At 34.9% G+C, this 24,033-nt stretch overlaps 1 protein-coding gene across 1 annotated transcript in view; it reads left to right on the top strand.

Annotated features, from left to right (window-relative positions):
- The window catches only part of TTBK2 (tau tubulin kinase 2), an 81,093-nt gene that overhangs the window by 30,714 nt on the left and 26,346 nt on the right, over nucleotides 1-24,033 (top strand). The window contains exons 5-13 of the mRNA XM_058806183.1: nucleotides 1,230-1,303; nucleotides 2,318-2,458; nucleotides 4,210-4,314; nucleotides 15,904-15,969; nucleotides 16,535-16,627; nucleotides 17,614-17,739; nucleotides 20,689-20,846; nucleotides 21,792-22,008; nucleotides 23,414-23,625. Coding sequence (XP_058662166.1) covers nucleotides 1,230-1,303; nucleotides 2,318-2,458; nucleotides 4,210-4,314; nucleotides 15,904-15,969; nucleotides 16,535-16,627; nucleotides 17,614-17,739; nucleotides 20,689-20,846; nucleotides 21,792-22,008; nucleotides 23,414-23,625 — 1,192 coding nt within the window. The remainder of the gene's footprint in view (nucleotides 1-1,229; nucleotides 1,304-2,317; nucleotides 2,459-4,209; nucleotides 4,315-15,903; nucleotides 15,970-16,534; nucleotides 16,628-17,613; nucleotides 17,740-20,688; nucleotides 20,847-21,791; nucleotides 22,009-23,413; nucleotides 23,626-24,033) is intronic.

Genomic DNA, 24,033 nt, shown 5'->3' with positions numbered 1-24,033 from the left:
TTTAAGAGAGCCTACTAACCTGTTTTAATTGGATGTTGCAGGCAGCTTCCTGAGGAAGCAAGAAACAGGCGACCACTTTTCTCAATTTTGAAATTGAATTGAAACCATTTAGAAGCTGTAGGGTCAAGTTTTAGGGTTTTGATGGAGCTACAGTGCAGCAGTAGCAAAAAGTGCCCTCAGATCTGTAGCTAGACATTAGGGTGTTTTGAAAACAGTCATGAGTGGGATGGGGATTCCCTGGTTATGGGATGGGTTATTCCCTGGCATTCTTGTAATCCTAAGGGTAAAGATATTGGTGATAGAAATAATAGGTGACAAATTTTACGCATCTTTAGCAACCACTTGAGATCATCAGCTTTCTGTTGGCTGTAGCTTCCATTGGTGTGAGAAAGGAAGGTAAATGGCCTGAGGAACTTTAATCCTATAGTTCGCTGTTCTGTCATAGAATGGGGCAGATTGGGATCATAAGGGGTCACAGCTTTTCTCCAAGTCAATGAACACTGGTACCAAAATGACAAGAGGTTTGCATTCCCATTCTGTTTCCAGCTGCAGCCTTTGGCTTGCCTTTTTCTCTGTATTTACCTGGGGAATCTTCTGCTTTGATTTACAGCTGCAGGATAGCAAGGAGATTATTTTTGACCTGTCTTCTCTGCAGTTTGCTCCTAGGACAGGAGGAGGCTTTAAAGAAAATCGGCTTAAACAAAACTCTGATTTTTTTTTTCCCCCTTTTTCAGTATACCTGAGCTGAATTTATCTTTTGTAGTTAAACAGCAATGATTGTGTTCTAGAGAAAGATATTAATAAATTAGATTAGTTGAATTACATTTTCTACAGTTTTTTAATACAAAACATAACTCACAGGTAGTACTACTGTTTTCTTTCATCATGGCATCTGCAACTTGGAGAAAAGAGGAATATTGGCTAGGAATATTGTCTATTACAAACCATTAGATTTGTAAGAAAATAACCTTTTCCAGTCCGAAATGTCTCCAGTTTGTGGACATTTAGGCATGATGTTATGCATTTTTTCTTATGGAAGAGTGAGAGCTGTGGTTATGGGAGAAAGCTTCTCTTTAATTGCAGGTAGAACTAACTTTGGTTTTATTGCTGTTGAACTGTGTGGGGCTTAATTTATTATTTTACATATTTTCCAGTAATTTCCTAGCTATTTACAGGAATAAACCACAAAATTTCTTTATTATGGGCTAATTTGCTTTTTTTTCTCTTAGGAAAAGATCATGTCTGTAGATTCATAGGATGTGGACGGAATGACAGATTTAACTATGTGGTCATGCAGTTGCAGGTTAGTGTATCAAAGTGTTCAATGTTTGCCAGTGTCTTTAGGTTTATTAGCCAAGTGTATATAAATATAGAAGTGAAATTTTAGAGGATACTAAACAAGCAAACAAAAGACACCCCAAAGATCACAAATGCATTGTAGTAAGTGAATGTAAATTGAGCGTATCCTTATATCTTTTTCCTTTTATATCCTTTCCATAATTTTCTCAAAAGGGAGAAAGCTTGCATCCTGAGAAAGACCAGACTGTTAGAAGAGTAAACTGTGATGTCTTCTGAGATATTTTACCTTCCTTTTTAGTCTTCACTTGAAGATAGTCTAAAATGTATTATATGAGTCTCTGTATTTTGTTAGCTTTTTTATAACAATGAAAAATTATCCTATGCAAGTAAAAGAAAACACTTCATTTTACTAAAAGACTTGTTCATTAAAAAGGTATAAAATAGGTGCTTAGTACTTAGAGTTATGGGGTAATGTCCTTGGTCATCCTGGTGAATATTAATAGTGAACAAAGTGTGTTCTAGTGCCTACTGTTCATCTGTTATTGTAGAAGAACAGTTTTATGATGTCATGGGGTTGTATTTCCTACATGATATTTTTTTCATCTGTTTGATATAATATGCAATTAAATTATGTACTTTTCCTTAAAAAAGTGAGTGTGAAGAAGTCTTCATGAGCATTTTCTCAGGGGCCTTTTTTGGGTGTGACAAAAATACAACTTTAAGTAATTGTGTTTGTACTGGTCTTCTAATAGAGATTAGTTTGTTCCATGTTTTCAGGAATAGACAGGTACTAAGTTTGCATTTTCAAAAGCAAATTCTAAACTTAGTGTTGGAGATACTTGCGGACATACAGTCACTACATTTAGGTGTGATGTGTTACCTGTGAGTGTGAAAATAGGTATTGAGAGTATTTCATGGTTAATCATAAACCACTAAAGAAGAAGTAGGAAGACTTTACAGCATCTGTGAATCTTGGTATTAGTATTTTTTAATGAAAATGTCCTTTTAATTTTATCAGGGTCGGAACTTGGCAGACCTGCGTCGTAGCCAGTCTCGAGGGACGTTCACCATTAGTACCACTCTGCGGCTTGGGAAGCAGATTTTGGAATCTATTGAAAGTATTCATTCTGTGGGATTCCTGCACAGGGACATAAAACCAGTAAGTCTGCCCATTAAATCAAAACAGGCAAGTAAGATGTGGTCATTAGATAGCTGCATAAGTAAGAATAGCTTCTATACTCGCTGCTAAAATGCAAAAATGAAAAAGGATGGAAAATTGAATGTTTAATCATCAGATAGGGCAGATTTTTGCTATTAATTAATGTTGGATTGCAACAAGAGTAACTTTGGTATTTTTCAGTCTTTGTCTCCAGTTTAGGCCTCCTTGCAATTTGCTGTAGTTAAAACTTCCAACCCTTATCTTTAGCATTATGTAACCAAGAGTATTTGCCATGAGATATAACATAATGTGCTTGACTAATGGCAATTAATATTGTCATATAATAAATCTAAAAGAATAGATACTAACTGTAGAGTGTATTTATAAGTCCTTCAATAGCAGTTTTTATGTATTTAATATATTTTCAACAAACAAGAACGTGAAAGACAGACTGTATGAGGAAACTATTTTTTATGGTGAAATTCTTATTAGATCTATTGTTAATAGGTTAGTATGAGGAGACTGCCTTCCTGGTAGTATCATGCTTTTGTTCTTACTTTTTTCTATTTTTCTTTGAATTTATTCCTGAAATTCAATCACCTATTTTTGATATTGCTCTGTATGACAAATATAATTAGAACTCTGAAGTGCCAGAATTTGTAAATGAGGAAAAATAAGCAAATTTTTGTGTTTTCAATAGATGCAAATATAGTTTGTTATTGTATTTGAGGGGTTCCCAGACAAAGGGAGGAAGGAATGATGAATCTGACTCCATGTTCTCAGAAGGCTAATTTATTATTTTAAGATACTATATAATATTAAAGAATACTAAACTAAACTATACTAAAGAATAGGATACTTACAGAAGGCTAACAAGATAATAATGAAAACTCATGACTCCTTCCAGAGCCCCGACACAGCTTGGCTGTGATTGGCTATTAAGTCAAAACAATCCACATGAAACCAATGGAACAATCACCTGTTGGTAAACATTTCCAAACACATTCAAAAGCAGCAAAACACAGGAGAAGCAAATCAAATAATTATTGTTTTTGTTTTTCTCTGAGGCTTCTCAGCTTCCTAGGAGCAAAATCCCGGGCAAGGAGATTTTTCCAGAAAATATGACAGTGACAGTTTGTTATATCTGACATATATTGCTAACTTTCCTGTCAGCTGAATGATGCTTACATAAAACTTCCAACAAGTTTCTGTACATTAGGAAAATTTCATTTCCATCACTTCTTCCTGGAAACTTTTTATAAAACTTGTATTCCCCCTGACCCATCCCCATTCAAGCCTTCATTTAATAGGAAAAGAGCATAGAGGCAGTGAATGTCAAGTGAAATTGGAGAGAAAAAATTAGCTGGAGCTAACTCTGCTTTGTGCTGAACTCCAATCTTGAAATCCTTGATTGTTTGTTTTCCTTAAGACCAATTAGGCAACACTGAAATTATGTGAGTAGGTGACATGATTGGAAAATTCTTGCTAAAAATTAATATATTCTACATGATAAAGTAAGATGACAAGTTCTTTGGACAATTTAGGCCACTGTTCAGATATGCTAAGTTGGATGCCTGTTTCTCTTAACAGCATTTTCTTCAAATTTATTGGGAGTTCAGTAGTAGTTAAAACATGGAAGAATAGAGAAATAGAATATTAATTTTCTGGTTGTGTTATTGCATTAATATGTAAACATATTGAAACCTGTGTGTATTCATCTATTAGCTGTCTGTATTTCTTTTTCTTCCTAGTCAAACTTCGCAATGGGACGTTTTCCAAGCACCTGTAGGAAGTGTTTTATGCTGGATTTCGGCTTAGCACGGCAATTTACCAACTCATGTGGGGATGTCAGACCAGTAAGATTTTTTTCACAGTTGAAACCCAAATTCTTGAGTGTGGTAGTATGCTGTCTTTTCTTCTGGAGAAGTGTTGGAGTTGCATTGAACTGGTAACTGTTGTAAGCTTGACAAACACCATCCCCAGTCAGAAATGCCATGATTTATTAATTATGTTTAAAGATTTGCAGTAGGGAATGAGTTGGGTTTCTGGGTTTTGGCTTGAGACAGAGGTGTACATCTAAGATACTTTGGGATAATCTGTTATTTGGTTTGGAAAATCAAATGATAAATAGGTCTTCATTAAATAGCAGAAAAGTATACCAGAGCTGAATTTCACTTGCTGTTTTATACTGCATATAATTATATTTATATTTTTAAAAAAACCCCAAAACCCAACAACAAAAAAACCCGAGGAGAAAATGTAAAATCAGACACTAAACTGAATACATATAATCTGAAAGAGAAAGTCTAAAACAGTGATAGGACACATAATTATTGGGACTGTAATTTCAAATTTAACTTTTTCCTTACAGGAAAATATTGTCCCTCTTAATAAAGAGAGGTAAAAGGTCATTTCAGGAAATTACAGGAAGGAATATTTTGAGGGACAATTTTACATAATGAAAATGTGTTCAAGCTTTATTAGTCTGCCCCAGTGTCTGAGCATGCTGTCAAAAGCAAATGCCTTTATTGCTCATCTGAAGGATCCAGGGATTTTACATTATCTTGGGTTATTCAGTTAGCAGAGACAGTTTCCCACTTGTTCCAGATATCAGCCTTAAAATTAATTTGTCATAGTTGCAGTTTTCTTCTTGTAGTATCATTTTACTATAGTGGTCTATGTGAATCCTCAAAACTGAAAGAAAAACGTAAAGCATAAAACAAAAACAAGGCTTTGCAGACTTTTTCATGCTACAGATAGTTCTCTCTCAGAATTACTATTGTAAAATAAAACATTTTTAACTGCTAATTTTGACAGATTCATTTTACCAAAGCTGCCCTGTCTTCCAGCTGTCTGAATGACTATGCTTGTGAGGAGCTGACTTCAAGGAGAGAGGGATATGTCTGTTGTATTCACTAATAAGATATTTGTAAAGTGAATAAACACGTTGAAGAGAGTAGTGAAGAGTTGCAGTTTATTAAGTAGTATGATCTGATGCTATTACCTGGCTAAAACTTAAAAATCAGAAACAAACATTTATTGCATTTTGTATGTTTGTGAAAGATGAATGAAAGGTAACAGCTTCTGATACTAAATTCTATATTGTGGGGACCATACTAGGATGCAGGTATTTGGGATACATGTAGAATTAAATGATAAAATGGAGTTTGATAAGGAACTACTAATTGGTGGGAGGAACCTTCTCTGGGAACGGAAAGGATCAGAAGAGAGAAAACTGAGTGTGGGAGGAACAAAAACTGCTGGGGATGATGTAGGCTGTTAAAAGAAGGAAGGATGAAGCACAGGCAAGCAAATAAATTGTTGGAGAGAGGAAGCCAATAAATGAATTAATGATGTAGATAAGAATTGGTTACTGCAAAGCAGGGTAATTAGAATTTAATTGTAGGGATACTCTAATCATCAAGCAAATATATTTAGCAGGATGCAAATTTAGTATATTTATGAGATTCATAGTCTACTGTTTATTGCTTTTTGAGGGTGTAGTACCTAACATTTTTGTTATTGTTTGCTATTGTCTTAAAGATAGCTGAAGTAAATACTAGCATATTTTTGTTTTTTTAATGGAGGCAAAGAATAAATGATTCTTTTTGCATGTAAACCTAACTTCATACAGCCATCAATTTCCATGTCTCTGTTTACATGCTGAAAATGGAAAGTGAGGGTGTCAGCTGTGGTACAGAAATAGAAAACCTTGAGGGACAAAATGCGAAGGACATTTGCATTCTTAACATGATCAGTACTGCAGCCAGCTCTTAGGCAGTTGTCATCACTCCTGTTTTAAAGGGAACCTTAACTACAACTGTTTTCTGAGGTACTACTCAATTTAATACAAAGAAAGCAAAATAAAATAAAAGAATAAGCCATTAGTCTTTGCTGTTAAAAAGATTAACCTTTAAAAAAGAATTTTAGGTCATAGTTCTTCAAAAGTCCATAATTTCAGCCATCATATATTATCATACTCCTGAGTTTTGTGGTCTTTTATTTATGTAGATTGCAAATTATAAATAGGTGAATTTCATTTTTTTTACAAAGAAGATAGTACAACATATATATGCAAGCTGAGGTGAAAAAGCTAGGGAGTAACAGAATTAAAACCCTATCCATAAGAAGGTGGCATTTAGATGAAACCTTTTCATCTAAAACACCAGTGGTTTTCTACTCGGTATACAGGTCTTACTGACTGGCAGCCTAAAGAATTGTTCAGATTAACAGCCAATCCCCTGAATCTGATGATTTGGACTCAGCAAAGAGATTTGAAGGAGAAATTTCCCTTTTGCCCAATTTGGTATTTAGTTTGGAATGTGGGATTCCTTTGTTGAGACTATCGTGACTAGTGGGTTGAAATGTAATCAGAGGAGAATAGTTTTTTTGTGAAGTTGTTGTATTTTTGATAAATAAGACTTTTTAGGTCAAGGGGAGAGCTACCCTATGACTGCATCCCCCCATCTCCCCACCTATCTCCTGCTCTTCCCTGTGACTACATTTTAGGTCGTTCTTCAGTGGTTACTTGAATAAAATGAAGAGCTTCATCAGAAATCTCATTGTCATATATACAGCATGACCTCAATTTCAAGTGTCTAAATTTTCCTATATTTATTTGAAAACAAGTAAAAAAATCAAAATTGCATTATTTTTAACATTAAGTAGATTTAAAGTATTTTACTGTACTTACTCTGAACATTAACAGAAATATTCAAATCCAAAGGCAACAGAGTATCCACTAAAATTTTCTGAGGCACTACACATGCTCTTTACTGGTGACCTGTCAGTGACAAAAATTGTCTTTGACTTCTGCTAAAGCAGGAGATGCACCAGCTGCTGTACAGTCTGACCCTTAAAAATGCTGTGAAAGCAGTTGTGAATGCAAATGTCTAGATTTTTTATTGTCTAGGGAAGCAGTTACAAAGCTGTTCACATCAAACAATGCACGTTATTCCATATCAGGTGTTTCTGTACAAATCAGCTAAATGCTGCTTGCCTTTCATCAGTGCCCCCAGGTTCTGAGGATTTTCCAGCAAATGGGGTTTTATCTTCAAGTTTCACTTTAATGTACAGATGGTGTCCTAGAAATGTAGTATAAGAAGCTGAATACTTTAAAAAAAAACCAAACAAAAAACCAAAACAAAGAACCAATAAAACAATGGAACACACCCCCAACAAACAAATAAGCAACCCCAAACAATCCTCCACAGAATACTTCACAAAAAATGTATTGGTAGATAAAAAAGCAGAGTGTTATATCCATTTTGAAAGCTTTGGAAGTCTACTGTACTTCAATTACGTACAGGGACAGAAGGTATAAATTTCTTATATACTGGAATTTTCATTTGGTTTTTTACTTGTGAAAATTTGGGAATGGTTATGCATTTGAATTGCATGGATGCTTCTTCTAGTAAGATTCTGAATTATCTTGATTGCTGAGGAAGTCTAGAGAATACTTCCATGTTGTTCTGCCCTACCTCCTCTCATCTTGGCAGAAGAATTGCAGATTGTTCATTTCTGTATTTGGAAGAGAACATTGTTTTTATGATGCTGAAATAGTGGAAGCTATATCCAAAAGCTATATTAAATGCTTTTTATGATGAGGGAAAAGGAGTGGGATAGTTTTGAGAACTAAAGGAACCAATGGTGAAGTTAGACTATTGTAAACAAAATGGTCACTGCAAGTCTTTTGTCTTCTTTGAAAAATGTTTGGACCCATGGACAGCTTAAAGTTCTCAATCTCCTTTTTAAGTAAATGCTGTTATAGCAAACATTGATACAACTTTAGGTAATAAGACTTATAAGTGGTCCATAGATAGTGTTGACTAAAACTGGTGCAGGTTTTTTTGTTTGCCCCAGTGCTCTTCCTGATCTAGAATTTATGCTGGTAACTACTGAATAATCCCTTGACTGTGTGAATTTATTATAAATAAAAATCTGTATACTGGAAGTTGTTCAAGAATAGTTACTGATGGCATTCCTAATAAAATTTGGAATAAAATGAGACCACCCATTAAATTTAAATGATTGGCAGCACCTCAATCTGAAGAAAATTGTGAAACTGATCTGGTTTTGGTGTTAGTTAAAGAACACTAAGATGTAGTAGTAGATGTAGACTTTCTTTAGCAGTTCCTTGACACACCTTTGTTTTGAGTGACACAGGTTAAAGCAAAGTCCAAGGACAGTTAGGATATGTTTATGAGTACAGTATTAAATGGCAGCAGATTTCATGGAAAATAATTAAATAGTACAGGAGACTTCCAGGGAGCTGTTTGATATCTTTGGGCACCGTATCATGACTATAAAAAATAATTAGCTCAAATATGTCCACTGTTCTAAAGAGGCCTCTCTTCCATACCTGACCAAAACTGTTGAAAGCGCTGTGCTGCAGGGTAATGTTGCATGTCATTTTGTTAAATGCACTGTTCAGTTGCTCTTTCATCCTGTTGAGAAGCATTTTGTTGCTGGCATTTACCTTATGTTATCTCTTCCCAGTAATGGCCTCTTTCAGTGCTGAACAGTACGTTACAGAGGGATATGATTAGCTGAGGATTACATGTGTACACCTAAACAAGGAACAGAGAATTTATTTTTCCTCTTGAAATATTTTTCATTTTCCTCAGAGCTTTTTGGAAAACATGTGTTAATAAGTTTCTGTGTAATAGTTCACTGAGGCTTTTACACATTGACCTACTTCAAAGGGGACTTTTTATAAGTTGTCTCTTAAAGTGAATACACCGTTAGCTTGCAACAAAATTGTTTGGAACAAGATTGTGACAAAAAGTTACTTTTCCTCCTCAACTGCATGGAAGCTATGCGTGATGTATTGGACACCTCTGCTCCAATGCTTACAAAACAAAGACATGTGTGTGCTGAAATTTGACATTAGAAGTTCCCAGGATCAAATGTCTGTAACTGGGCAATCCCAAAATAATTTTTTTTATTAGTTTCTTCACTGTTTGTTTAACAAAGGCATAAAGTAATGAGAAGAAGCTGTGAACAGATAGAATTGTACAATGGTTTGGGTTGAAAGGGACCTTAAAGATTACCTGGTTCCCACTCCCTTGCATAGACCAGGTTACTCAAGGCGTACCCAACCTGGCCTTGAACACTTCCAGTGATGGGGCATCTACAGCCTCTCTGGACAACCAGTTTCAGTGCTTCACCACCCTCTGAGAAAAGAATTTCTTCCTAACAAAGCAAAACCAAGTCCAATTTTTCATTGTTACCAACTTTCTGCAGACATAGGACAGGTATCTTAACCATGTATTTTGAGAACAGCTTTCTTAATAGCCTTTTCTACTTCTCTTCAGGACTTCATGTGAAGATGCAACAGCTGGGATTGTAAAGCATTAAAAATATGTATTACATTTGTACTGAACTCTCTATAAATCAGCAGAAAGACATAGAATGAGCAAGAAATCATAAACAAAAAAAATTAAATAATTTTAATGTGTACATTTTTGTATTTATTTGATTAATGTTGATTTATAAGTGGTATGCATGAGTTGAAAGAATTATGACAGAGATTAAAGTAATTGTTAGACTGTTTGGTTTCAAAGGTTTTTAAAGTAATGCATAGCTGTAATAACACCTACCAGTGACAGGCCCATACAGCGATAATGATACAGCAGTGTTACACCTGCCAGTGTAACATTAATTATTGTGTGCTAAAACCTCATTCAAGGACATAGAAGGAGATTAGTAAGGGCACAAGCTTATAGTGTATATATAGTAGCTATATATGTATATACAGTGTAGATATAGTAGTATATATAAGTAGCATTTTCAGCATCCACTGAACGTGATCCTTGCAAGTTTGGTTGTATTACTGACAAAGTAATGAAGTAAATCAGTGTTACTGAGAGAGACAGCTGGTGTCTTGTGTGTGGTAATACAAGGTGAAAAATGCAGGTGGTGAATTAATGCAAAAGATGAAAAAAAGAGCATTATCAATCGACTTGGTGACAAAAGCCGAATGGATATACAAATTTCATGTCATGTGACATTGTTTTGTAACACCTCAGTGGAATAATCTTGGAGTTAAATAGTTAAACAAAAACTTAAGGAAAACGAGTGTGGTTATATTTGAGAGGAAGATTCTTGATGACCTGTAGTTTAGGGTTTTGGGGCGAAAAATAGAACTAAATGCATGATATCCTGCCTGAACAAACAGTTTGATTAATAGCTGAGATATGAAAAATTATGATTAGAGAATACTTTGTTAGGGTATATTGTTTATTTTTTTTTCCTTCTTTTCTGTTGTGTGCAGAACACTGGTATCATATCCAAACAATCATTAAACAATTTAACTATAGAAATTTAAATTTGACATTCTGAAAGGTGCTTATAGCTGTTCTATATTCTGATGCAGCAGTTCTTTTATTTTCTGTATAGCTAATAGATGCTCAGGGGAATGGGCTGTATCAGCCTTAAGAAAAAACAAAGAAAAGAAATAATTTTTCTAGTGATATTTGATCTTAGTTTTGAAAGAAATTATTCTATGAATGATGAAACTTACAGTTTTTCTGTTCTTTTGTGCACTGCTTCCCTTATGCCCTCCAAATTTCTTAGTATTTTCAGCTTCATGCTAGAGCTTACCTTTCTGATTACTACCTAGTTGCACCTTTGGGACTGGGCTTGTATTTACATGCCATGTAAAACTAATGCTGGTTGACCAGCTGATTGGTGTCTCTTAAGATGGATGTGAGCCATTTTAATTGAATTTTAACTGTCTGTCTCTGTGTCAGTGTACTAATTTGGGTTCTGTCTTTAATCACCAATTTTCATTAAATTTGCAGGAACTGAAAGTCTTTGAGAGCTGTCCTATTTGTTTGAAATTAAAAGCTATGGTGGTGGAAAGACAGATGGTTTGGTCCAGTAAAATTTGTTTTCTAGTGAAAATAGAAGCAAATGAAAATCAAACCAGAAACTCTGGTTTCCAGTTCTTTCTGAATTATGGGCTAAATTCTCTGCTGAGTTATGAAAAAATACTTTGAATCATTTAAAAGGAAGAAAATGTGTTATTTTATTTTTATAGTTTAATCTCAGCTGGCTACCAAGTACCACAAAGCTTCTTGCTCATTTCCCTCACCCCCTTCCTGCCCCTGTGGGATAGGGAAGAGAATTGGAAAGAAGGTACATGTATGTACATTAGCTTCCTTGAGACTTTTTGCTTTCCATCCATAGCTTAAATAAGCCTACTACTCAAACAGTCTACTTCTGGATTTATGCAACTCTTTAATATATGATATTATCATTATAAATAATAAATTAGATATGTACAAAACATAAAAAATAACTACAAAACATTAAAAAAATAAGGTCTCCATTCTCCAATCAGCTAAGTCCAGAACAACTGTAAAAATTTTTCTTACAGAGATAAATAAAACAATATTCTGCTCTGTGGGGAAATTATTTGCCAGTGCATAGCTGGTTATATAGATAGTATTCTTCTTACAGTTATCTCTGCTTCAGTTCCTGGAATAAGAGATAGAAGAAAGATTCCAGGGAGCAAAGCAAACACATGTGGCAGACTTATCCTGTGTGATTTTTCACAGCAGTAAGTTTAGGTTTGTGACAGACATTAGTAGGTTGTTACCCTCTTCAGCCCACAGATTTTTTGTCTGCTCATAAATGTGCTGTGGAGTGACTATAGTCTTTAGCTCATGCATCATTTTGGCTGAGTACTCCAGACTGAAAACTGAGTAGCTCAGGAGATGTTTTGTGTATCAAATACTGCTGTCTTAGAGATGGTGTTGCTCTTTATTGCACATGCAGTAGGCGATAAATTTTCATTTGTCACATATCTATTAGAACTCAAAATAGTGAAATTTAATTGTATTGTTAGTTGCTAACTTACCTTGATACTCAGCTTCTGCTGGAACTAGGTAGCATAGGATCAGACAGCTGCAGTGAGTTTTTGGAAATCACAACATTTGTTTAGGTGTATCTGAGGCCAAGTAATGTGTCATACCAACAACTAGCAGGAGATGGGTTGATGAAAAGTTCTAAGTCCATGTACTCAATTATTAGTGTCTGATGTGGATTTTAAGATAGAGCTGAAAGTGTGGATTTGAAGAGCTTATATGCAGTGAAAATCAATTGAGAACTATAATATATTGTAATGGCAATTGTATTTCAGCTGCTTGATCTTTCCTTACTCAAGTGATCCCTGAAATTTTCACTTGTTCTAAACTGGTGCTAACATGTGCTAGGCATTACATTAGACTGCAAAGTCTATATGTTCAAAAAGGGGAGGATTGGAATATGAATTGTTGAAGCTATGAAGAAAGGTTTCAAAGAATTGAAACTGTATGTAGTTCCAATCAAGGAAATAGATTTCTGATGGAATTTGAACTAAGAAATTATCTTTTTTGAGGGAAAATATAAAAAAGGAGAAGTCTACCTTTAGCAAAGGAAAATAGGGATAATGTAGCTGGCTGCTTCTCTACCCATCCCCTATGGCTTTTGAACCCTGCTCTAGAGGCAGCACTGCTGACTTCTCAGTGCAAAACCTAGACACTTGGGAATACTCAGTCATGGCCTGATTGATTGGGAGAACCATGGTGTGTCTCAGATATAATCTAAAGAACCAGTATTGATTTTTTTTTTTCATGTTGATTTTCTGGTTTCTGTGACTGCGGTAATAAATTAATTTTTTTTTCTGTGTAACCTTTCCAATATTGCCTCGAGCAATAAACCCAGAGCATTTATCTAGAGACACTGAACTGAGCTAAGGAGAGTGATTTTCCTCCTCCACAGCCACTCCAAAAAAGCAACGTTCATAGGTTTGTAAGCATACTGTCTCCCAGGAGTCTGAAAGCTGTGTGCTTAGTGGAAATAGTTCACTTTGCTAGGAACTGCTAATTTCCTGCATGCAGATTATCTGAGACCTTCCCAAGTGTTTCCAGGGCAGTGACATCTCCAAAGAAAACTGATGTTACATTTAAAAAGTACTTTTATAAGTAGAAAAATTCATTGTAGTCTCTGGATAAGCTTAATTCATCTGCATGTATCTTAAAAAATTTTTTTTTAACTTAAATTTGAAGGATTTAGTATTTTTCTTTGGCTACATGAGATGTTGTGAGATGCATGAAAATTTCTGAAACAGTTTCAGAAGTTATGCAAATGCTCAAAAGTCTATAAGTTCTGTTCTGAATTGGGCAAACTTGATTTGACCTACAGAACATCACTCATGTCAAGAAAGACATGATAGAATTATTTTATTATTGTTGTGTGGCATTGTAATACTGCTATTGAAAAGTGACCAGCTGCATTACTAAAGGTATTTTATTGCATCTTGAAATAGAACAGAGTGACATATGCTTTTACTTCTGATTATAGAAATGATACTTTAAGGCAAGAGACAGTGAAAGGTTTTAGATGCCCTTGCTGGAATAAAGAATTCAGAATTTACTTCATTATAAGCTCATAGATAGAAACAGTTTTCATTCTTTTTTTGTTTTTTTCCTTCCCATCCAGGTGATTCTCAGATAATTGAAATCATGTTAGGGCAGATAAGGATGGCTGTGACTTTAACATTCAAAAACATTTGAATTGGTACACAGTGAATTTCCTCATATGGACATTTCTTCCCCAGGACAGAAGTGGAATAGGTCAGATTTTTAGTTTTTGTAAACTGAGTGGGATAATTTAGTTATCATATGAAATTTCTTAGTCTTTTTTCTTGATTTGTCCAGCAACTGAAGCATTTTTGTCTTAGTTATCAAGTAGAAATTGAAGTCGTGATGCTAGAAATGAAAGTGGCATTTCATCCTCAGTTTGATATTTTCCATTATTCTCAGAAGAACAGAAATATTTAACTAAGTAAAACTGAATATAGTCCTTCCTTTTTAACATTCATGCCAGAGGCAAAAGACAGCAAACATTTGATTTCACTTCTGAAACTATATGCTCTTGAGATTTATGGAATTTGTATTTGCAACTATTTTAAACTTAAGCTCTCAGTGCCTTCCTGAGAAAATACTATTCATTAAACTGCATATTTTTTGAAATTTATCTGCATTTTCATTGTCTTGGCAGTGATGCTATATTACCTTTAGTTGGATGATTTACCAACCTGCAGAACTACTAAGGAGATTTAGGTGCTTTTTAAAAAAAAAAATGTTTCTGCCTAAATTTAGCAGTTCCAAAGCATTTTGAGCTGTTCTTTTTCTAATTGCACGGTACTGTGAAATTTCTGCAACTACAGTGTAATGTTTCAGGGGTAATGTTCAGTGTGGAATATGATGTATAATTAAAAATAAGGCAGACAGACAGTTGAGTCTGTCCTGCTTGAACATGAAATGTGATCTGAGCACCATTTAAATTGTATGATGACATACAAAGTCTAAGATCTATGGAATATCATCTGAGTTCCTCTTCTTGTTAAGAACATCCTATAAAATATTCTCTGCCCTAACTAACACTGGTTCAGGTCTCATTGTACTACTCTAGCAGATATTGATTATATGGGCTGTTGAATCCTTTTTTAAAGATGTTGCTGTGTAATCCTGCTGGATTCAATAATTAGATTTATTGATGGTAATGGCAGCCCTTGATTTATTTAAATGATACCTCTGTATAGCATTTGTTGGTGGATAAGAAAAAGATATACATATATATATATATATATATATATATATATAGGTAGAGAGAGGTGGAAATGTTTTATCTTCATAAGGTATCAATTATGTATTGTGGTTGTCTTTGTGTGTATATCAAACCAGACTTTTCAATGTATTGTGCAAATTTAAAAAAAAAAAAATTAAGAATTGCCGTGAATCTTGGGAGACCAGACAAATCACCATTACCTCTCTAAGTACAAGTCAGAGGTGAGGTAAATAATTCAAGCTTCTTATGCTCATTGTTAGAGGAAACAAAAACAACTATTTATTGGGAAGATAAGACTGCATAAAAGAAAGTCAATTTAATAGTCCTGGCAGTTTTGTCTATATATAATGATTAATTAAGGGGGTAGCATGGATCGGATATCTGGATATCTTAGGCAAAGTAATAATATCACAGTTTGATTGAAAAAAATTAAATATCTACTAATTGTGGCTGTCATAAATTATATAATTCCTTCTCTAATACATTTATTTGAATAAAAAAAAAGGATGGGAAAATACATTCTCTGATTATAAAACATCAATTGACTTAAGATCACGAGATCTCTAGAGTGTCAGGGAAGAAATGCTGGTTTTCAGAAAGTGAAAGAAATAAATATTTTAAATTGGTGTCTAATGCAACCTTTGCTATTTATTGGTCAGCCAGTTAGTGCCCACTTGAATTTCCACTGAGAACTTGTAGCAGCACAGTAAACCGAAATAACATCTCAAACGAGATATGTTGTGGCTCTGTACTCACTTTGTAGATGCCAAGTTCAGTAGTCAGAGGGTTTATTTCTGACAATGAGTCTCTTTCCTGTTCTCTGGCAGCCACGAGCTGTTGCTGGTTTTCGAGGAACGGTACGATACGCATCAATCAACGCACACAGAAACAGAGTGAGTATCACAATCTGGACCTAAACCGTCTCATGCAGCTGGAAGCAGTCAGTAACACAGTTACTATTAATTTCCTTTTTTGTATTCTTATCTGTGCTTTTATTATGTAGAAATTAACAGCTATACATTTTGTGAAAGGATAATGTAATTTACAGTAGTTGAGGATAAAAAAGTTCTTGTATGAATAATAGTGATTCTAATACTTATCTTTGGTGTTCAGTTGTATTGCAAGTTAATAAGTTAAAAAAGTGAAGCTACTGAGTTTTATGAGGTACATAATGCCCAGTATATTGTCTTAACATCATACTCTAAAGAAATCTGAATTAACAGAGATTTGCCCTGTTATTTTAACACACTTCAACTTTTATTGTATTTCTCTCTGTCTTCTGTGGAAATGTACTTGTATGTTTCTCCCTAAAATAGCCACTGGATTTAATTAACTTCTTTTGCAGCATAGGTTATATTAAATTTTATATAATAATTTAAGTTTCGAGCAGTAAAGAACTTATCTTCCCTTTTGTTTAGGTATTTGTAATATGCTTTAAAATAATACTTCCTTTTACAGGAAATGGGTCGGCATGATGACCTCTGGTCTCTCTTCTACATGTTGGTGGAATTTGTGGTTGGGCAGCTGCCTTGGAGAAAAATAAAAGATAAGGTAAAGCTGAAGGTGAAACGAGAGCAAAAGGAAGGTTTACTTCTGGATTCCAGGGAAATGCTGTGATAAAGATTCCTCTTAGAATCATTAAATAATTTTAACATTACATTTTCCAGTTTTTTCTAGTGTTAGTTCTTGTGACTAGTGTCATGGTATAAAAAGCAATCAAATTTTACTAAGTGTTCTAGGAAGAAAGGAGGTTATACTTCTAGATTGAAATTATTGTGAAGGGCAGAAGTAAGTGTATATTTGCCACTTACTTCATTATTCCTGTTACCACTTGAGTACTTTATTTCAGCTATCACACGCTTAAAATGTCTAACCTGTTTTGATTATCTGTGAAATAGGTATTTCTTATTTGATCGTGAACGAAAGTGGATTGGGCAATATGCAGTAGTGCTTTAATCATATGTCATAGGTGAAGTATGCAAAGAAACAATATCTAATCAACCTGTTATTGCTTCTTCCAGCTTCTTTCGAAATCATATTGAAACCAGGTTACTCTCTGATGTGGTTTGTGTATTGGTAGATAACAGTGTGGTGTATAGGTAGCATCTCCTTTTTTGTTTGGATTTGTGCATCTTACATGACTGAATATACACTAAAAAGTGACTGAGCTTGACATGATGCAAGAACATGTTTAAACCTTTAAAACATACTGTTAGAAAGGGTTGGAGTGTTTAGTGACAGTTCTTTGTATCAGTCAGCATTCAAACACAGACAACAAAAACACAGTAGAAAACTAAATGGCTTTTCATATTGAATTTGGAGTTTGTACATTATTTTGCAAGTGTACTGAGGCCAAAACCTATAGAATCTCCTGTCTTGGTATCAGGTGTAGAATGGCCTTTCTGACTACCATTCAGTGTAATGTAGAGACCTGTCTCTCTGGCTAGTGGTGTATTTAATGGCTGTAACAGAGAATGTGAGTATGTTGTAACAGAGAAGGAAGATGTGCCAATGTTTGTTGTGTTACTCACTCCTAGGAGCAAGTGGGCTCCATTAAAGAAAGGTACGAACACAGACTTATGTTGAAACATCTTCCTCAAGAATTCAACGTTTTTCTGGATCACATTTCTAATTTGGATTACTTCACAAAGCCTGATTACCAGGTAAACATTTGTACTATTTTGTCTTTCTGTTTTATAAAGAAGAGAATTTTATGCTGTTTCATCTTCAATTTACTTTGATTTCATTGTGTAGTCTTGATAGTTATTATGGTTTGTGCACCACGAAGTTAATTTAATGACCATTTAGTGCCACAGAAACTCTGTGGTTCAAACATGTTATTTTTTTCCATTTGGGAAGGTTAAGACTTCCCTTAAAGTTTCTAAGAACAATTGACACCTGTCTTTCAGTCAGTATTCTTTTAGGGCTGGGAGCTATCCTACTATCACAGCCTATAGTATGTGCTCTGTAAGTTAATTGATCAGATTGTTCTTTCAGGGATTGTCATTCTGGCAGTTTTCCAAAGTCTGGAACTCAACACCTACAGCTAGAGCACAACATACAGTCATGGTATGAGTGGAAAAAAACTGAAGTATTGTGTATAGAGATCACAGAAGACCAGTCATATTTCTTTGTTTAAGAGAGTGTTGCCTGCTGAAATGGGCAGCCTCTGCTCAGTGGTAAGGTGGTATGTGCTGAGAGCATATGCTGTAGAATGTGTCTTAACTCACTCAGTGTTGACCTATGATTAAAGAATAAATAAATGTAGAACTTCTTCCCAGTTTGTGGAAAGCAGCAGAGGAGTGCTCAGGAGAAGCAGGGAGGGAAAGACTTGACATTTTCTTCAGCCTCACACACTGTGAGAAGTTGTACTGATTAAACTGCACACCATGGCAAGCTATCCCTGTGTGCCTTCCTTCTGGCTACCAGAAATATGCATTCCTGCTTTCCACTTGCAGGACCTATCTGCCTCTGTGCCTGTGTTCAACTCCCTAAATCAGTGAAATCAGAAGGAATGAGTTTCTGATGCTGTTCAAGTGTAATTGGTTCAACTGAATAAATAAATCTGACTAATTCTGGAATTGTAACTTTAATGAGAGCAACTTGTCTACTTTGCTTGGTAGAACAAAGAAATCAAGATATATAAGAATTGGAATAAGAGCTGAAAATCTCAAGGAATAACTGATTTCCTGTTGTAAGTGGATTTCTCTAAATCTACTGGTATATGATTCTGCACATTTGCAAAACAAAGAAATAATTTTTTGTGAAAAAATTTGAATGTTAAAAAAAACCCTTATTACCAATACAAAAAATATTCAGTATTGCTGAAAAATAAATACTTTGATTTTTTTTCCTCTTCTCCATTACAAATTTCCATGAAATTTATCCTGTAGTTTACAATTAAATGAGGAAAAACTTTCAATGTTTTGTGCGCCTAGTTATAAAGATGTATCAGATTTTTTTCCTATGGTAAAAAGTACTATTGCAGAAATTTTGATGTTGCATAGAAAAACTTGATTATAGACTGGTAAATACATTTTACATTGCAGAATCTGAATGATAAAGCATATAGACAGTCATATTTTTGCAAATCCTTTTCTGTGGTCTGTTTGTATCTAACACAGCGCATGCACTCAGCAATTAACACGATACCAGGAGAGAGTTTTTCCGTGATAGAGAAAGCCCAGTAATTTACAATCCTGTGGCTATTCATGGAACATTTGCAGTTGTGTAGCTGCAGCCTGAGCCTTACAACACAGTCTTGCTCATGTGCTTTAGAGCAGAACAGGGTGGTTTTATTTAGAGCAGTGAGAATACTCTTTTAAATTCTGGTCTCTCTTAACTTGTGTTTGCAGTGGTGTTATTCCTACCTACTATACTCTTTGTATTTCTGGGTGGGCACTGAACAAGAATGTATGTGTATCCTTGCTTCAAAGGGTTTGTAGTCTAAAATGTTCATCACCAAGGTTGAGAAGCCATGTTTGATTTGGCAATATCAGATGTTTATTTTTTTCAAGTATGTATGCATACAGTGCTTCAGCCTCCTGATATCAATAAGCATTTGAGTTTGCATTTGGCTTATAGCAGAAATTGTTGAAAAGATTTAAAAGAGAATGGCTTTAAAAATTACTTCAGAGACACTACTTAATGTTTAGAGGAGGAGAAGAATTAAACACAGTACATAAGGGACAGAGTGAACTATGGCTTTGTGCTCTTCAGTAGGATTACAAAAATGATTGGGACAGGTGGCACACAGAAGGTTCTTGAGAGTAAAAATTACATGGGTGAGACCACTCTATACAAGAAAAATGATCCAAACTTTCCATCTATTTTAAGTTGCCAAAGGGTATGGCAAAGGAGAGTGTGGAAGAATTTTCAGCATCCTGGATTGGAAGAAACCCCAGATTTTTAGCTTCTAGGGGAAAAATCCTTAGAAATGCTGTAGAGTAAGAGAATGATATGGACACAGCCTTCCTGTCAGCTATTAGAATGAGACAAAGTTTGTTTCACAGAGAGAGGAAAGTGATGCCATTTTTTTCTCTGTCACGGACACAAATTTACTAAAGGCTTTTTCATAGCATAAAATGGGAGTTGAACACATAGACATTTATATAGTATAAATGTTAGCATTATATGAAGTAAATGATTATGGTTCTTAATACACAAATGTATTATGAATTAGCAGATCAGTATCCTTTTCTACATCTCATTCATTTCCTATGTTTCATGGTGTTACCAAATGTAGTATTTTCTCCTCCTCTGCTGGAGAGCCATTGTGTGGTATTCTGCAGCAATGTAGTTATGCTTCTCTGTGTGTATTTCTGTCTTTCTGTTAAAGTCTATGGTGTATCTTTGCCTCATGCCACTTAAAAACACAGTTGTGCATGGATTTTTTTTTTCTTCTGTTTCAATAAAATGTAATTTTTTATATTTTGGCCTCAAAGTCTTGAAAAAATGAGAAGTGTTTAATATAAAAAACTCTTTATTATTGTTTTCAGTATTATATTCAGGATAAGTAAATAAATATCCTGATAATAAATATCAGGATATTTCTTAATTACTTGGTCTCTTAGACAAAAATCAAGCTTATTAACTTTTTTCTTTATTTTCAGCTTCTCATGTCTGTGTTTGACAACAGCATGAAAACATTTGGGGTTGTTGAAAGCGACCCTTTTGACTGGGAGAAGAGTGGAACTGATGGCTCTCTGACAACAACAACAACTTCAACCACCCCTCAGTTGCACACTCGGCTTACACCGGCTGCAATTGGGTATGCACTGTGTGGTCTCTTCAGTGGCAGCCACAGAGGGGCTTCCTACCAAAGGGAAATTGCCTCCATAATTCAGGTTTTTGCTGCAGGAGTTTGAATGCATAGAGGAAGGGAGGTTTGGGAGCATTTGAAGTATTTCCCTTTTTAGGATTCCAGTTTATACTGTCCGAAAAGACCAGCACTGCAGTCCTAAAATTATAGCAATAAAAATAGTACTCCAGGAAATTGCATGTAAATTTCCTCATCCATCTTTGCTAAATTGTATTTTGTGAAATTAAATAATGTGTCCTGAGTTTAAATGCCTGGAAATTTAACTGCCTGGAAATAAACCTGTTGTTTTCTGTAATCTTGAAATAAAATTCTAGCTGCAATTTCCTTTATAAGTTTGAAAAATTACTGGATCTTTATAAGAAATTTGGAAGTAGATTTTGGTTGTGTTTGAAATAATATTTAATATGCTGTATGAGACATTCTGTAATGAAGTAAGTTGGACAAGATGTGATGTTCAATAACACCCATACTCATCTCAGGGGACTGAAGAATATAGGGGGTGTTTATGGATGAACGTAAGAAGTGTTTATAGGTGCCATTAATTTTTTTTAATAGAAGAATACATAGAGAAGAATCAGGAGAGAAGTTGAGCCTGGACATGATCTGTGGCAAATTTTCTCAGAAATGGCTTCACAAACATTTGAATAAACAACTTTTATGTGATAGTATTTTTTTATTTGCATTTTGTTATGTACCTAAATTAAATAAATTGTGAAAGCCAAGAAGTTGGAAGTGTTATATTAAATAATTTCCAAGCTTTATTTTTCTGCAGAAATGTGATTTTCTTTGTAAGTTTTTGCTTGTTTCTTTCTTTTAAAATAGAAAATAATTTCTGTAAACACATGAGAGTATAAAAATTTTAATTTTCTGATTTTTTTTAAACTGCTTTTATAGAATTGCCAATGCCACTCCTATCCCAGGAGATTTGCTGCGGGAAAATACAGATGAAGTATTCCCGGATGAACAGCTCAGTGATGGAGAGAATGTTATTCCTGTTGGTGTATCACCAGAGAAAATACCTGGATCCCCTGGACATCAGCGTCCTCAGGAAAAAGATGTTTGGGAAGAAATGGATGCAAACAGAAACAAAATAAAACTGGGGATCTGTAAGGTATTTTCAAATCTGCATTGTGAAGACCATCTCTGCACAGCTTCATGTTCTTGTAGTGCCCATAAGATGTAATTAATAAGGCAGTTGTACTTATACTGATTAACCAGAATGACCTAAGAAAATTATTTATGTTGGAGATAACGCATTTTATATACTGAAAAAAGCAGGCAGATTTTTGAGACTTGTGTCACTTTATCAGGTCTTTATGATTAATAGCTTGCTGATAATTTGAGACTCTTTGTAGTTTACTCCTATTTGTTTTCTTCAGACATTATCTTCATTCCTGCTCACTGAGTGAAATCAAAGCAATTTTCCTGCATCTTGCATGTGTAGAAGCTAGATTCTAAATGTGCAAAAGATGATTTTAATGTTCTCCAGTCAACAAATCCTCAGTATGCATGGCAGTATCCATTTAATTCACTTGGTGGTTTTGTCTCCATAACATGTGATACCCTTGTACTGATTCAGAGGTTCATTGGCTGGTCTTTAGAAGAGAATACTGCTTTATTTTCCAAAGTGGTTGCTGAGAATTCGTCCCTCTCTTCCTTACTCACAATCACTGTGTTTCATACTTGGACATATGTTGCCTCTTTCTTAATATAACAGTGTTTTTAACATGAAAACAGATCTGGTACTAAAATGTTCTTTATCTAGGAGGGCTGTCTAGTTTTGAAGCTGTTACTCATTATTTGCTAGGAAAACAAATGTATTGTGGGAAATACCAAGGCATGGTGCCTGCTTTCCAATGTGCTTGTTTGTTTGTTTATTTTTACCAAAGAGAGAGAAAGGAGATTGTTTTAGTTCAAACAAAGGTACTTTCTGTTACACCAGTAGAAACCAAGGATGATCATGATTTCCCAGCTCTAAATCATATTCAGTTATTATTCTAAATCATGTTCAGTCATTATTAAGATAGAATGCAGCTGGGTTAAAACATAGGTTAAAGTCACAGAAATATTTAGTAGATTTAGTGTATAACAGTGTTATATGCTCCAGAGAATCAAAAAGACAGCCTGAAAGCTAGCTTCTCTTTAATAAGAGCACTTGATTGTGAAGCAGACCAAAGATGCTACCAAATGCTAGGTTTCAGACTATTACTGAAGAAAATTTCAGAGATGGGTTTGAAGTATCAGAGTAAATGTAACTGTATTACTGTGTCTTTGATACTCCTGTTCTCAGACTTACAAGAACCAATATATTGCCATTATTTTGTCAGCTATAGATGTGTGCTGAAGAGTATATCTAAACTCATAACTTAACTATGGCATGAACTTAAGGACCATTCGAAACACAAATTGGCTTTTCACAGTCTAAAAACTTGGCGGCTATTTCCCATGTAGTACCTTGTCTTCCTCTTGTTTTGCCTCTCCTAGTGAGTTACATTTTTACTTTACATTTTGCACAGGCTGCCACAGAGGAAGAAAACAGCCATGGACCAGGGAATGGAATGCTAAATGCCCCAAGTCTTGGTTCTCCAATTCGAGTTCGCTCAGAGACCACCCAGTTAGACAGAGACGTTCCACTGGTGCGAAAGCTGCGCTCCATTCACAGCTTTGAACTGGAGAAGCGTATGACCTTGGAGTCTAAGCCCGACACTGATAAGTTTCTTGAGACCTGGTAAAGAAATTATGGTATCATTTTGCTAGGATCTTTTAAGGATATGTGGTTAGGATACTGTTATCTATGCTGTGTGAAGAACAGGAATGGACCTGTTGAGTATGCTTATGCAAGTTACTGCAAAATATTTTTCATAATACTGCTCAATTAATGGATTCCACTACTTGTTAATTGCTTTAGAAAATTCTTAGTGCTTGAATACGGTTGGAGTCCCTCACCTGGGAATTTTTTATTTCAAACTTAGTGGTTGTAACCCTAGTATTTATTAAGTTTTTCTTCGATGGCATACTCTTGACAGTCAGTACAAGTCATTCTGAATAAGAAAGTTGACATCAAGTGCCCAATAGAGGTAGCATGAGATTAGGCTATATGATATGAGAAGGGAAGTTTACAGGAAGTGGAGTGAAG

This window comes from Ammospiza caudacuta, chromosome 6 (assembly GCF_027887145.1).
Source record: "Ammospiza caudacuta isolate bAmmCau1 chromosome 6, bAmmCau1.pri, whole genome shotgun sequence".
NCBI lineage: Eukaryota > Metazoa > Chordata > Aves > Passeriformes > Passerellidae > Ammospiza > Ammospiza caudacuta.
The sequence above is the reverse complement of the archived record's forward strand: the minus strand, read 5'-3'. Positions and strand labels throughout refer to the sequence as shown.